Raw genomic sequence first — 16,752 nt, 5'->3', positions numbered from 1 at the left:
TCCAAAGGTTTGAGAATGCTGGCTTCCTTGTTCTTGTTTTTATTCTAGGCTGAGCTGGAGCTGCTTATATAATATGTCTTGTTAACCCACATATTTTGGACAAAACTGGCTTTGCCATGAATAATTATCTCTAATATCTCTTTAGCTAATGAATGTAATCTCCAGGTGCAGATTTTAATGGTGACACTTGATATGGTGATCTCCAGGCTGGGGAATTGAATGACTGATTATGGTGTTCACATGATAACTTTTAAAGTTAATGCACACACACACACACACACACACACACACACACACTTCTGCCTAACATGAAGAAATTTAAAACAAACTATAGATGACACAGCACCTGCAATCACTTGCCCAAGGATATGCTTCCTTTCTTATCCTCTTCTTCATGCCGTGCTGGGAGGCAGCAAACACAGTGGTAAAGGAATAAGTACTCTAGGGTCCCTTGACCTGAATCCAATGGAATCTCTGACACTTCTTAGTTATATAACCTTATGAAAGTTATGACTCAAACTCTCTAAGCCTTACTTCCCTTATTTGTAAAGTGAGGATAATAAGAAGTAATGATGAAGCATGCAAAATATTTAGCGCATAAGACAATTATTTCTATTTCATCGTCCACTCCATTTCTTTTTATTTTTCCAATTTTTCCTTCACCCAAGTCCATATCTTACAGTCATCCACCTAATCAATTTTTAGAGAGCAGCTACAAAGCACAAAGATCTATGACTAGCACTGGAAGACCTAGTGATCAATGGCATAGGGGTCTCTCCCTATAACTAGCCTAAACTCTCATGTGGAGTTTCAGATCTAAATGATAGTTAATGCTTATTGGCTTCTCACAATGTACCAAGCACAGTGGTGAGCACTTTGCATTCATCATAACATTTTGACTTTAAACCACCTATGAGGCAGATGTTCTTTTACAAAAGAAGACTCTGCAGTGTTGGAAAGTCAAGCACCTTATCCGGGCTGGATCCAGCCCAGGCAGCGTGAGCCCCAAACACTGCATGCATGCCTGCACCACACCTCCTGGTGCCTCAGCTTTGGGAGCACTCCGATCTTCACATCTCTCCTCTTATTTGTCCTCAGGAAAATAGCATTCAATCCCTCCTTTGCTTGAATTCTTTTAAAATTAATCATCTTAAAAATAATTATCTTATCAATACAACTCCAGATGTTACAGTGTTCCTTCAGGTAGCCTTTTTTCCACAGCTTTAATAGAAGCAGCACAGTTAAGGAAAGGCACAGGCTCTGGAGCCAGACTGCCTGACTCTGCAGCTGTGTGACCTAGGGCAAGTTATACAGCTACTCTGTGCCTCGGATTTCTCACCTATAAAACTGGGATGATACCTACCTCAGAGAAGTACTGAGAATCAAAAATTAACACAGGAAAAGTTCTAGACACAATGCAACACATACAGCAGTTGCTACAGAAACAAATCCCCCCCCCCCAATTTTGCTCATCTTAATGTTACCTATTCTATTTCTTCCTTTTCCTTCACTTCTGATTTTTCTTATCCCAAATGCTGGGAGCAGATATATTCACAAATCTGCCAAGTCGACAAATTGAACAGGGTGCCCATCACAGTCAGCATTCAGAGGCAGGGCACAAAGCCATAGGATAAGGTCCTGTGCTCCAAATCTTGGAGAAGGGTGAGTTAAAGCTCTTCCCTTCCACTACTTTCATTTATCATCCTACCTGTGTCTAGGCATCAATTCTCCACCATCTCATATTACTCCTTGCCTTCCACCAACGCGAAGTTTCGGGCCCTCAACATTAGCTCCCCTCCTTCCTGGCCCCCCTCCCCACCCCCGTTCCCCTTTCAGTCCTCTGAGGGACCAGAGGTCCAAGTTCATAGCTTTTGGCAGCAAACTCCCTCTATTCTCCTGCCAACGAGTAGGATCTTGCCAAAGCTGCTAAGAGAACCAGCCCTGAATCCAGGGCTCCAGGCTCTTGAGCCTTGATTTTAAAAAAAGAAAAGAAAAGAAAGGGAAAAAAAAAGGATTCCTTCGATTAAAGGTTTCCTTGAACCTCCCAGGAGAGTCAAGGTGACCTTGAGCCCCAGGCTGTAGGGTGGGGCGGGGCAGGGCGGGGCAACCCCCTGACAGGGCCCTGGCAGCTCACCTGCTCCTCCACGGAGGCAAGGCAGTGGGGCGGGCTGGGTGTTAAGGCAGGCGCCTGTCCACTGCTTCTTCCCCCAGGGCTCTGCCTGGCTCATTGCTGCTCAAGGGCCATGGGGAAGCTGGTGGCTCTGACCCTGCTGGGCGCCTTCCTAGCCTTAATCGGGGAGAGATTAGTGGCATTAAGGTAAGTTGGCATCTTAATGAGAGTATCCTTGGCTCTTTCCTCTTGCACTTTAGGGTAAGCGCTGTCACATGCTGCCTTTCTAAAGCTTAAGAATGTGCAGTCCGGGGACTCCTCAATTCCAGGGATGTGAAAACTGAGCTGACTTCTTGCCTTTCTTGAAATGATAAGGCAGAAATGCCCCAATTTATTTCCTGAAAGCCAGGACCCCTTTCCCATGTCGCCCTCAGCATTCTGCTCCTAAACAAACTAAATCTGCTGGAAGCGCTGGACTTGGGCGAGCCGACCGGGCTACCAGCTGGACGTTTACTGCTGACTGAGAGGTTGCCCAAAGGCCAGAACAACATTGAGGAGTACTGGGTTACAGAATTTATCCCAGATTAAAAGAGCTAGTCAGAGGAAAATAAACTGAAACCTGAGGGGCTAACTAGCATTTTGTTGGTACCTGACCTGACCCTTGAAAGTGGACCATCTACAGTGATAGACATACCAGAAATATCTCAGGAAAATTTAATACGGGGCTAGTAAAAAGAAATGCTAGGCAATAATATGTATTTCTGAATGGATCTATCAGCCTCTACTTGCCTTCACTTGTCTTTGTGTTGCTTTTATTTATCTAAGTAGAAGCTGGCCACCTCAGAAGTTCACATCTAGAATCCACTGAGAAGCCTGACGCCTTTTGATAGTACTTTCTAGTTTGGCTTGAGAGAGTTTATTGTTACATTTGCTCCCAGTGAACCCAAGTGATTTATAAAAAAAATAATAATAATTATAAAGTAGTTCTAAGGCATATTTTTAAGTGACAGTAAGATAAGTCTAAGTGTAGAATCTTCCTGAATACAGTTTAATGAAAATGTACAATTGTTCCTGATATTTAGAAGAATGTTTCACTGTGGAAATAACACTATATTCAAAAATAATTTGGCCAATTGTTTAAATTGTGGTCAGTTTAAGGAATTCACATACTTCAAAGTAAATTAGCATGATATTTCTTAAAATAATAAAGTTAAAGCAAAAGCTACAGGGCTTAGCTATTAGGAAACCCTGTTGAATTTTGGGAAAGCAGTGAGGACAATATTCTAGGGAGTTAGGGGAACCAAAGTATAATAAACAATACTTTAGCACATTAAATAATATTATTTTGTGCATTTAAACTAATATTTATTATTAAATAAATAATATAGGCACATTACCCACATAATGTCCACATTATGTAAATACATGTCAATAAAAGGAGGTACCTACTTATTTGATATTATCATCCATAAATGATGAGAAACAGAATTAATGAATATGAAGATGATTAAAGACCATGTTTAGGCATTGATTTTGGATATTGTGCATTGACGCCAGAGTTTTTATTTTCTACAGAGAAAAAACTAATGCATATCGAGAAGTGGAGCCAGTAGAACCCCAGAACTGCCACCTTATTGAGGGACTTGGTATGTATGTGATAGTACAATGTCTTGGTCACCCTTCACCTGAGTGAGGCTGCCAGCTAGTTTAATTCACTGCTACTCCTTAAATCCTCCTACTGGGGCTTCAGCTTCTTCAGCTTTACTCAAGCTACCTTATCCCATGTCTCCAAGGGGTCTCCTAAATGTCAAAATCTGCGGCTTTTTCTCAGTCTTTTTTCTTCCTGCCATCTCTCCATCATTTGACAAATGTCACTGACTACTCTTTGGTAGGTCCTTCACTGAACTCTCCTCCTGTCGCTTCTGTGACATTTCACTTCCCTCTCTGTCATCTTCTGTTGCCCATCTTCTCTTCTTTTTTCTCCCCTCACCTAGATTCCTAGCTTTAAGTGTCACTTCCTTCAAAATTTATCTGCAAGTACTAAGATAAATATGACTTAGCCTTTAGTCTGAAGGTGCTTACAACTGATTGAGATGTTTAAAAAAATTAATCAAAAATCTGTTGCTGGATCCCTGATCTCTCAAACTGCAGGCCTTCTTTTCCGGTCTGAGATCTACTTAACCCTTCTGTCATTTCCTCCTTCATATCCCCACCCTTAACCAGCACTTCTTCTAGAATTCTCCTAAGCAAGATATCCTCATTCTCAAAGAGACTCAGTTCAAAATTTAGGAACCATTTGTTTTCTCCTTGTCTCTCACTGTTTTATGGGAAACATGTTGGCCTTCCCTGGGTCCTGACACAGAACTAATTCTATTTACTCCTTAGTGACTCAACTGCTTATTCTGGCTCCAAGCCTTTCACTCTCCCTGATAATACTACTAGAAAAAAAAAAAATTCTAGCTAGATGCCGTTTACTGTTCCAGGAATGTGTTCTTTCATTTTCTCACCTTTGCTTATGAAATTACCTTCACTGATTTTTTTCATCTCTGCCTGCTGAAATCAGCTGGAAGTTCCTCTCCTATGTCTCAACTTTCACAGCACACTGAAACCAACAGCTTCACTTGTGACATCTACCAATGCTTTATTTTAGAGCCAGCAGTGTTCTCTCTTTCACAATCAAACCGTAAGTCTCCTAGGGTCATGGACTCTGACTTATTTCAGTTTTGCGATAGGATGACAGCATAGTTTATTGTGATATAAGTTTTATATATATATATATATATATATATATATATATATAATATAGCTCTTCAAGATATGTTACTATATATATATTTCTGATATGTATTAGAAAAAAAAGAGCCTTTTTGATTTTGGTTTGCTGTCTTCCCCCCACTCCTCAATTTCTAAAAAAAAGGAGAGTAGTAGCCTGGCCCTTGTGCACCCTGGGCTTAGATGAGTTCTGTGCTGCTGGCTAGAAATCAGAGCAACTGAAGACAAACTCCTTCCTGATTTTGGTTTTCAAAAATCTTAGCTCCTTCAAGGCATTCTGATGGAGATGGGATAAGAATGCTGGGATATATATTTTTTGATAACAGGGACCCATTCTGGGGGAAGATCAAGATCTGGGGAGGAATGGCTACAAGGTATCTTTAGGGGGGTTGGTTCATAGCCTGAGTAAAGATCATGTGTACACACGCAGGACTTGGAAGAGGCAGAACTGCCTAAATTAAAGGGACCAGGTCGGCCTGGCAGTGAGTGATTCAGTGGTGACTAGGGTAGAATAAAGACCAGACAGACTTTCCCAAGTATTCAACATCATTTTAAAATCCACCACCTATGATATGCGCACAACCCTGCCAAAGAGACCCAATAATGACTCAGACTGAATTTCCTTCCAGTTTTGTGGAATGTGGGCTTGGAGTCAAATTTAATTTGATTTAGAAAATAAGGAAATGTAACTTTCACTCATTTGTTTCCTGTCTTGTGTAGTAATATTCATATGGACTACACATATATATCTCTCAAAAGATGAGAGCCTGCCAAGTAATTTAGATAGATAATTAGATCATTGCTAAAGTCTAGTCCAACTCTCAGACTGTATGATTCAAATAGACTTGAGAAGTTAAAACTAGAGCAGAAGAAAAAAAAATGCCATGTTAGTTCTCATGTCTGCTGGCATATGTACATTTTATATTTGCAAAACTAAACAAGTGAGAATGATCATGGGTCATCTGTCAATAGGACAATATGGCTATATATCTAAAAATAATAATACTGCTCTATCAAAGCCTACTGTCTATGAGCATTCTGCTGAGTCCTTTGGAAACATTTACATCATCATCACAACCATCCTGTACGGTGGGTGCTGCCATCTGTCCTTGTAGATTAGGAAAGTGACACCCAGAAGAGTGGAGTTATTTGTCCAGTGGTCCAGAACTAGAGGGTAACAGGATTAGATTATGAGGCAGGGCAGTTTTATTCTATGCCTTTGGATCTCTGTTGTGTAACACTGCCTTTCTTATCTACTGACAGCACATTTTTATTATGAAGCTTCAGGGAAGTACAAGAGCAGAAAACAGAAAATATGAGATGCAAAAAGTGAAATATTAATAAATAGAACTGACCAAACAAGGCAGGCTGGATATTTAAATAAAGTTCACTAATGGAATAACACTTTAATAAGTGTTATTTAATAATATTTAATAGTAAGACCCAACTATTTGAAAGTGAAAAGTTTTATGAAGCAATGGAAAACACTAAAGGACTGTAGGCAGAGTGCAACAAGGAGTAACAAAGCTAGGGAAAAATTCTTATTTGTGTTTTCTTCAAGACCTAGACTTTTGTGGTTAATTTTATTAGCAGAATAAACTCTCCCTCTTTTTGTTTTCCTTCCCCTGTATTCTTCCTGAGAAGAAAGGTTGAAAGGTAAAAATAATTCTAGCCTCCAGAAATCATACTTCAAATATCTTTGTTTACTAAGTTCATCTTTTAAAGACTAGCATGGCACCTCTGGAAAATGCCCACTGCTATTGCAGGTGAGTTATTCAAGTAAGGTTACTACCATCACAGGAGGTATATAAAATGGTGTTTGTGGAGTTCCCGTCGTGGCGCAGTGGTTAACGAATCCGACTAGGAACCATGAGGTGGCGGGTTCAGTCCCTGCCCTTGCTCAGTGGGTTAACGATCCGGCGTTGCCGTGAGCTGTGGTGTAGGTTGCAGACGCGGCTTGGATCCCGTGTTGCTGTGGCTCTGGCGTAGGCTGGTGGCTACAGCTCGGATTTGACCCCTAGCCTGGGAACCTCCATATGCCGCAGGAGTGGCCCAAGAAATGGCAAAAAGACAAAAAAAAAAAAACAAATAAAATGGTGTTTGCAAGAGCAAAAGCCAACAGAGAGCATTCAATGCAGGACAACTTCTACTCAGAAATTAGTGCTCACTTGTCAATAATTTAATCTCAAGACAAGGCAAAGTTCAAGAAACTAAAGCAGTTTATCTTTTTTAGTCAGCCAATCAGCTTTTATTGAAAAGACAGGTATTATATTGGGTGCAAGGATCTTGTACTGAATAAAACCTGGTCCTTGTTCCCAGGAAGCTATCTTTCTGGTAGGAAGTTAACAAATGAACAGAAGTTTGCAGCCCAAGTGTAGAAAATATCATGGTGGAGGTGGTCACAGGTGACCATATTAGTACATAAAATGGACGTTGGAACCCAGAGAGATTGAAAAGGCTGAGGAGGTGGTGCCCAGGTTCATCTCTAAGAACCCATGATACTCAGCCAAGTAGAGGTGAGGGTGATGTGGGAAAGGTGTGAGTTGCCAAGAAACATGCTTGTTCACCTGCATGCCTAAGGCACATTTCAGGAACTGCCAACAGAAGCACTGCAAAACACCTGGAGTCAAAAACGAAGAGGGGGAGCCAGAAGAATTGAGACCAGGGCCAAGACGTGGAGAATTTGGGATCTGGGCCAAAGGGCTTGGGATTTATACTGCCAGCCCTAGTGGACCTTTGAAGGGTTTTAAGTAGGGGCATAACAAGGTCAGTTTTGCACTTTAAAAAGATGACTGCCAGCAGTGCAGAGAATTGCTATAGGGGAGCAAAGCCGACCTATCAGGAAGCTATACAGAGATTAAGGAGGGAGTTCTAGAGCTTGAAAGATATGATCAGTTGTATTTGGGGAATAAGGAAAAGGAAGACATTAAAAGATAGATAACTCTTAAGATTCCTACTTTGTGTACTTGGGGGGATGGGAGTATCATCCAGTGAAATAAAAAATATAGAAAAGTGGAGGAGTTCCTGTTGTGGCTCAGCAGAAATGAACCCAGCTAGTATCCATGAGGATGCCGGTTCGACCCCTGGCCTCAATCAGTAGGTCATGGATCTAGTGCTGCTGTGAGCTGTGGTGTAGATAGCAGATGTGGCTCAGATCCTCAGTTCCCAGGCTATGAGTCTAAGTGGGGCTGTAGCTGCCAGCCTACCCCACAGCCACAGCAACTTGGGATCTGAGCCTTATCTGTGACCTATACCACAGCTCACGGCCATGCCTCCAGATCCCTGACCCACTGAGCAAGGCCAGGGATTGAACCCACACCCTCATGAATACTAGTTGGATTCATTTCCATTGAACCACAACAGGAACTCCTCAACATGATTTTTAAGATTGCTTTATTCATTTTGCTGGATTCTCCCAATGTCTATTTACTCCATGTGAGAAAATGTGCTAAATCTTCTAGGCCATCAAAACTATATATAGTCAATCTTGATTAACCGGAATGCTTAGAAAATGAAAAGCTCTGATTAATTTGATTTTCAGGTTACTAGTTGCAGATTAATTTCAACCTTCAGTATAGCCAATTTGAATGCATCTTTGGCCTCCAGTTTTTATTGCCTGTTGCTTATCATCCTCTTGATTCAAATTTGCATTTTCTTCATCTTCATTCTACTTTTCTTTCCCCCATTCTCCTTTATCCTCCCTCAACTGCCTTTTAACACACTAATAACTGATTGCATCAGGTAACAATTTTCCCACATGTTCCATTTACTATAGCTGCACAGCAAGCCAACACAAAACTTAGTGACATAAAATGGCAATAGTTATTTTGCTGAGTTTGCAGTTTTGGCAGGGCCTGGTAGAGACAGCTAATCTTTGTTCCATTTGAATCAGCTAAGGTGACTCAAAGGCTGGGAACCAAAGTCATCTGAGACTTCTCTAGGAGTTTTCTCTACCTCGTATGGTCCCTCCACAGTCTCTCCTGAGTAGCCTCCAAGTAGCCAGACTTCTTACATTTGGATTCAGGCCTCCCAGGTTACATGCCTTGAGAGAGAAATGAGTAGTGGCAGGTTTGGTTATGACTTTACCCTGTAGATCAGGTGGCATCACTTCCACCTCATTCTGTTTGTCAAATCAGTTACAAAAGTCCACCTAGGTTCAAGGGAAGAGAATAAAGACCTAACCTCTTGATGCAAGAGTATCAACATCACATTTTAAGAAGAGCATGTGGCTTTGATACATCTTGTTTCTACTATATCTGTAAATTACAGTTTGCCACACTAGATAACTTTTTCCTTCAACCTCAATGCTACCTTCTTGGGACCACATCATAATGTGGGTCTCTCTACTAAGGAGCCACGTGAAACCATTTTTCATCATGTTCAGTCATAACTTACTTATTATATGCCTCTTTCCATAGAAAAATGCTTACAACCAGCTCTCCATGAGAAGATCTGACAGATATCTGTCAAATTCATTTATATTGAAGAGCCCAACCTAAGATCTATTGCTTTTATAACAGAGAACAATTAGTCCATCATTTCCCAATATGATTGGAGAATGATAGATTTTTCAGGCCTCAACAAGTTGAAGGTGAGGAAATACTGGACAGAGAGGCCTTTGAGAGACCTTCACAGTGATGACTTTCCAATGTTATCACTTGGTCTGTAGATCAGTCTTCTACGGGGAGTAAAGCTGAATCTCTTAGGACATACCCTGGGAGTTTTTATTTAAAGAATAAATCCAGGAGATATTCATATATGATATATATATATATATATATATATATATATATATATATATGACTGAGTCACTTTACTGTACAGTAGAAATTGGCACAATATAGTGAATCAACTATACTAAAAAAAATAAAACTCAAGGATATGAATTTATTTTATAGTTATTTGCCTTTTTCTCCTGAAAATGGACTTCTGAAAAAAGAATTTAGTATTTTAGGAGTCTGGCTAAGGTTTTACTGTGGAGTAACATGCAGGATTCCTGAAACTTAATAGAGTTTCCCAAGTAAATAGTTGAAAAAGTTAAGGTAGTCTCCAAAAGTTCAAAGTCTTGACTGTGTGTGAGATTTACTTTTTAATTCTTCATAATTAAAGAAGAATTCATTCTTCTTTCTGCATCTTTCTGATCCTCCACTTCTTTTGCAGAAAATGGCTCTGAAGATATTGATATACTTCCTAGTGGGCTGGCTTTTATCTCTACTGTGAGTATTTTCCATGCTCCTCAGGTGCTCATGTCAATAGCTATATGGACAGTACATTAATGTTGCTGACTAGAGCTGCTAGATGGAGCTCTGCACACTCCTCCCACCCATGGGTAAACCAGTCAACTAAAAAAGCCAAAAAGGGCTAATTAGGACACCACAGGAATGCCAGGCTTGTCTGCCTCTTGGTGGGCAGCTCCCTGGGCAATTACATACCCAGTAGGGTCTCAATAAATATACATTGAATTCTATTCAATTCCTAGATGAGCTCCAGATTTCCCCTGCCGCTGTCCATCCTTATCATTGCCCTAATGGCTAGGTCTCACTAGATAACTTCTAGAAGTCATCTTCTCACTAACTAGTATCCCTCTCATCATGCCTGCCAGTGTTTGGAGCTCAGTAAATGTTTGTGGATTAAATGTTAACCGTGTTACTCGATTCAGAACCCTGGGCATTTTTCCATCTTGGGTTTCTTGCCATTCAGAGAGAATCTCTTTCAGAAAGAAGGAGGGAAAAACCTACATTTCATTCCCAACACCACTTTCACATGTTTAGGATGATCAGGAGGCCGTGCAAAGGACTGAATTTCAGTAAATTAAAATGTACATGTTGTGAAGATGTTAGAAATTATCACATACTTATTAAAACAGTTGTGATTTAGAATGGGACCTAGGATTTTGAAAAAAGTAGATTGACTACATTTCCAATGTGAATTCTGATTGCTAGAATTGCATGTTCTAATATTCCATTTTTGCCAATAAAATACTATGGAATAACATAAATTTTCAAAATCTATGTCTTTTTGGCCAAAAAAAGGGGCACAGAAAATATTTTTTAATGGTCCCAATTTCTAAATTCTCAAGTGTAGTCAGGGTCTCATTTGGATTTTAAACTGCTCCTGGTGGTGGTACATGTGGGGGTGAGTGGGTGCGTGGGAGGGATTTTATTTCTTTAGTTTTCCTCCAAAACCAAAAATAAAACAAAGCTGTTTAGAAAAGCTTTTTCTTTGCTGACTTGTATTATCTATTGTCAATTTAGATTTTCAATGTTATGCCAAATAGTTCTTTAAAAATAATTACTTTATAGCTAGGAAATTTCTTTTCTGTTGGGAAATAATATTTGTAGTTCCTACTGTATGTTTCTTTTCTATTTTCATAGAACTAAATGTACTGAATTCTTCCTATACAGAAAGTGGAGATTTTCATCACAAATAATTCCATGACAAATGTTGGCTCTTTTTGTAAAATAACAAACAACTCATTCTTACAGAATAAGGATAATGTTCTTTGCTTATTTTTAATCTTTTTGTACTGCAATAAATCCAAGTCCTTGTTCTTCTTGGTTTCTCCTATTGCCCTTTCTTGCCATCCTAGAACACATTTGGGAGCTGCTGATTGAGAGAGTAATTCTGTGCAATAGGTATTTTTAGTCTATTTAGAAGTACCAAGCAGGCTATTTGCTTCCTTATCTTGGGACTTAGCACAATCTTTGCCTGCAAGGTTACTCTCCCCTTCACATGTCCTGGCTAACTCCTAGTTCTCTATGAGGGCTCATTGTGGTGGCACTTAATTCCTCATGAAAATCCTTAACACTCTTTTTCTAGGCAAGGTGGCTCTTCTGTGGTCCTGCAGGTTCTCTGTGGTTAAGTTCTTAGATGCCATGCCATATCTAATGCACTTGCTTGGTGCTGTCTCCCTGGATTTCAAACCGTTTCAGACCAGAACTCTAGAGGGTTCATCATCACACTTAACACCTTACACACTACCTGGTGCACACATACTAATGTACGCACCAGTGAATGAGGGCAGTAGAGGAATTCAGTGCCTGTGGTTTGTTGGTGGAAATAAGATACCTATATATACAGGTGATTTTCACCATTTTCAGTGGTGACTGGTCTCAAAAGAATTGCTAGCAATCACTTGCCATAGAGTTTTACTCAACTGCCTTAAACAGAAAATCAGGTGATTATGAACCATTTCATTGAAGAGTTTCATTCCTGATGAAACTTAATGTAGGCTAAGTTTGCTTGCCCCATTATTTCTCTATTAAATCATTTCAATTCCTAGAGCACCTAGTCCTTCTGATAACTGGAAAATGCCCTCATGTTCCCCTAGTCTCCTACTGTACCTATTGTGGTGTTCTGCCTTGAGCTGCCTTCCTAAGCAACATTCCCTACTGTCAAAATTTTCTTTATGACATGGTACAAAGAGGCTGTACAATTAATGATATGATTGATTAGGCAATTTACTTCTTAGAGCTTAATTTTCCTTAGGAAAAGGAAAATTTTCCCTTAGGTGAAAAGGGAAAGGATTCTATGTCTCTGACTTTTTTCCCCCAATGTTATCATTATCTATGCCACCGGGCTTAATGACAAATTGCCTATGGAGGAAAGGGTGGACTTGGAGACTCAGTTTTATGGCCTGATACTGGGGAGAGCAGTGATTCCCTTAACAGAAGGAACAGATATGAAGGACAGAAAGGATTCAAGGAGAGATTGCTAATTCTGGTTTTAAGCATTTGATTTTGCACTCCTCTAAGGAAAAAAAGGTTGGGATGCAAGCTAGGGCTCCAGAGAGAAGTTCCAGGGAAATGTGCAGATTTGAAAATCACTGGTATAGGAGAAATACCTTCAATACCTACGAATAAAATCTATAAGGAAAGAGCAAAGAATGAGAAGGAAAGGGGATGGATGAGGATAGAGGGGGTAAAAGTCAGGAAGAGAAGCAGGAATTCTATCTGGAAATTCTACTTTTGACTTTTTGACAAGAAGTTTTGACATAAAGGTTCTGCCATAGTGTCAGATGCCACAGAGATACAGATAAAGAAATGGAGAAGGGTTATCAGATAAGGCCTTTTGGATGCCACTGATATGACCTTTATAGAGACAGTTCTATAGACTGGCAGAATACTGATACCAGGGAATTAAGAGTGGGAGCAATTCAAATCAGGCAACAAAGTCAAGTGATGTTTCTAAGAAATTTAACAGTGAAGGGAAGGTGAGGAAAATGCCAGCTTGAGGTAGTAAAGATGGAAAAGATTTTAAAAGAAGGAGAAATGAGCAATTTTTCAAGCAAAAGAAGGCGCTGGTGAAGAATAGTGGTAAAGCAAGAGAGAAAAGATGTGATTTTTATAGACAGGCCCTAAAGACAAGGGAACCAAATAAACAGTGTAGGGTTAAGAACAGAAGGAGCATACTCTTTCCTTAAGAAAAGAGGGAGAAAGGAAGAGAATTGATAAAACCAAAGAATTACTGAGATAGAACGAAGGGAATCAGGAAACTCTCATTGAATGGCATGGGATTTTTTTCAGTGAAATAAGAGGTAAAGTCATTCATTAAGAATGGAGGACGATAGTGTGGGCTCTAGAAGATAATGAAATAAATTTAGAATAGACATTTGGATTTATGCAATAGATTACCTATTAGAATGAACACGAATATTGATAAAGAGTATTGAAAATCTGGTTGAAGTTGAGATGATAACTGCAGTGTTTTTCAACCTGATTTTAGGCTAGCCCTATATAAAAGCTTGAACAGGGCAAAGGGATTTGGTAGAGAATGTGACAAGGAACCAGTGAGCAAAGAGTGAGTCTTCCTTAGAAGATGGGCCCTTGACTGATGATAGAAGATTCAAGGTCTAGAAGTAGAAGTTAGTGCCTAGGGGCATGCTGGTCTCTCCCCTAGATGTGGTGACTTAAGGAGAATGAAGGAGGGAATAGCCATTCCTCTGATGTGCTTCAGTGGTGCCAGTGTTGTCTCGGGAAAGCCACTTTTCTAATTAGACTTAAGGATAGAGGGACTGTTTCAAGAAAAGCTTAAAGATATAGGTGGGGTTGTTTGGAACTAAAGATTAACTCGCCCTGGAGTGGGGCTGGGAGCAGTGGAAGCGCCAGGAATAGTATAAGTGTGCATGTATGTGTGTGTGTGTGTGTGTGTATACTTGTAAGTAAGGGAGGGGAGAATGAGAGAAAGGGAGACGATAGAGTAGGAAGAATGATGGTGGGAGAGAGAAAGAAGGAGAGAATTTAATCTGACTATAAATAGAAATGAGGGTACAATAAAAGTTACGAGGTTGTTAATGCTGATATACATAACAGACTGGGGATGCAGCAAAGGCCCAGTCCATTTAGGATGGCTATTACTGGTAGAAAGAGCCACTGTCCAAGTTATTGGAATGAACTTTTTACAATATTTGAAGAAAAGGTTTCACACCAAAATCTTCACATATATCTATAGGAACAAAATAGGTCATAAACAGTCAACTTTATGAAATAGGTCATAAACAGTCAACTTTATGAAACTGGTTCCCCTAAGTTAATTCTTGGATGATTCTCCTCTTTGTCACTACATAATATAATGGATGTAGGATGGGAACAATGCAATGAAACCATACACCCCTTCTCTCTGCTTTGAGGAAGGTCAGCTATAGAATATCGGGGCTAGAAAGAAACCTTAGCAATTAAATATTTTCACTTTCTCATTTTATACGTGAGGAAACTGTTTGCAGCAACAGATTATCATATTAAGTGAAGTAAGAAAGAGAAAGACAAATAACGTATGGTATCACTTATATGTGGAATCTAAAATATGGCACAAATGAACCTATCTACAAAGAAGAAAGAGACTCACATAGAGCACAGACTTGTGGTTGCCAAGAGGGAGAGAGGAGGAAGTGTGATGGACTGGGAGTTTGGGGTTAGTAGATGCAAACTATTACATTTAGAATGGATAAGCAATGAGGTCCTACTGTACAGCATTAGGCAACTACATCCAGTCTCTTGGGATAGACCTCATGATAAAGGATGATATAAGAAAGGGAATGCATATATATGTCTGATTGGATCACTTTGCTGTAGAATAAAAATTGGCACAACATTGCAAATCAACTATACTTTAATATAAACAAATAAATGCTTAAATAAAGGAACTTGTAGTATAGGCAGGCTAAGAGACTCAAACAAAGTAATACCACTTATACTGTTTGGCTTAACCCCTTCTCTCTATATTAAAAATTGAACATAGGTTCTTCCCAAATTCCCATTCCCATTCTTGATGGCTAAGATGACACTGCTAATCCCTCAGATCAGATAATGGCAACCTGACAGTGTGAAATCCCAGAAATTTAAAAGAAATTTAGAGCTTGCTTTTTTGTTAGGCCTTGAGATTTTAGCTTCCATATGAAAATAATGCTTTGATATGTATGTATATGCAGACTTATTTTCTATTTTTTTTAAAGGGATTAAACTATCCAGGCATGGCAAACTTTGCACCAGATAAGCCGGGACAAATCTTCTTGATGGATCTAAATGAGCCAAACCCAAGGGTCCAAGCCCTAAACATCAGTGATGGTTTTGACAAAGCATCATTTAATCCACATGGGATCAGTACTTTCATTGACAAAGGTAAAGCTTGAATGCTTAAGACTAAGGGGGAAATGAGGGAAGTACAAAGCATTCATCCTCAACCTCTCCACATGTATGTAAAAGGGGGGAAGATGCCATTTCACCATTAAGATGTATATTTATAAGATAATAAATGTGTGTAAAAATATTTTTAAAAATCAAGTTAAAGAAGGGAGACTATACTGTGATCACACCTTCCTTCTCCTCTCCCCCTTTCTTCTCATTTGACCATCAAAACCAGTTTGAATATTGTTCTCAGAGATCTAATATAGAAATTAAAGGCCTTTGGGAGCTCCCATTGTGGCTCAGCAGAAACGTATCTGACCAGTATCATGAGGAAGGGGGTTCGATCCCTGGCCTTGTTCAGTGGGTTAAGGATCTGGCATTGCCGTGAGCTGTGGTATGGGTCGCAAATGTGACTCAGATCCCATGGTGCTGTGGCTGTGGTGTAGACCAACAGCTGTAGCTCCGATTCAACCCCTAGCCTGGGAACTTCCATATGCCACAAGTACGGCCCTGAAAAGCCAAAAGAAAAAAAAAGAAAGAAAGAATTAAAGCCCTTTTGAAAATAATCATGATAATCATGTGACATTAAAAAGCAACATAAAAGAAAACAATGGATAAGTCAGACATCATCGAAATTAAAAACATCAAAAGACACCATCAAGGAAGTGAAAACAACCTAAAGAATAAGAGAAAATATTCGTAAATCAAATATCTGTTAAGAGGCTTATATTCAGAATATATAAATAATTCTTACATCTCAACAACAAAAAGACAAGTAACCCAACTAAAAAATGGACAAAGGATTTTAGGAGACATCATTCCCAAAAGATATACAAATGGCCAATAAACACATGAAAAGATACTCAATATCCTTAGTCATTACGGAAATGCAAATCAAAACCATACTGAGATACTACTTCGCACCAACTAGAGTGGCTATAATAAAAAAAGACAGACAATAACAAACGCTGGCAAGGATGTAGGAAAACTGGCATCCTTAGAGTTTGCTGGTAGGATTGGGTGCAGTCACTTTTGAAAGCAGTTTGGCAGTTCCTCAAAATGTTAAACATAGAATTACCACATGATGCAGAAACTCTACTCCTTGGCATATACCCGTGAGAACTGAAAACATAGGTCCATACAAAAGCTTATACACAAATATTCATAGAAGCATTACTCATAATACTCAAAAGATGAAAATAATCCAACTTCCCATAAAATAATGCATAAACAAAAGGTTTATATAAT

General features: G+C 39.5%; 1 protein-coding gene across 2 annotated transcripts in view; it reads left to right on the top strand.

Moving 5' to 3' along the window:
* Positions 1–1,922: 1,922 nt before the first annotated feature.
* The window catches only part of PON3 (paraoxonase 3), a 31,994-nt gene continuing 17,164 nt past the window's right edge, over positions 1,923–16,752 (top strand). The window contains exons 1-4 of one of the 2 annotated variants that reach the window (XM_047752340.1): positions 1,923–2,317; positions 3,686–3,756; positions 10,043–10,098; positions 15,333–15,498. In XM_047752340.1, coding sequence (XP_047608296.1) covers positions 2,244–2,317; positions 3,686–3,756; positions 10,043–10,098; positions 15,333–15,498 — 367 coding nt within the window. In that variant the 5' untranslated portion in view covers positions 1,923–2,243. The remainder of the gene's footprint in view (positions 2,318–3,685; positions 3,757–10,042; positions 10,099–15,332; positions 15,499–16,752) is intronic. The other variant, XM_047752341.1, reaches the window with a different exon arrangement.

Source organism: Phacochoerus africanus, chromosome 11, assembly GCF_016906955.1.
Source record: "Phacochoerus africanus isolate WHEZ1 chromosome 11, ROS_Pafr_v1, whole genome shotgun sequence".
Classification (NCBI taxonomy): Eukaryota; Metazoa; Chordata; class Mammalia; order Artiodactyla; family Suidae; genus Phacochoerus; species Phacochoerus africanus.
Note: the sequence above shows the minus strand (reverse complement) of the source record. Positions and strands in the feature narration are given on the sequence as shown.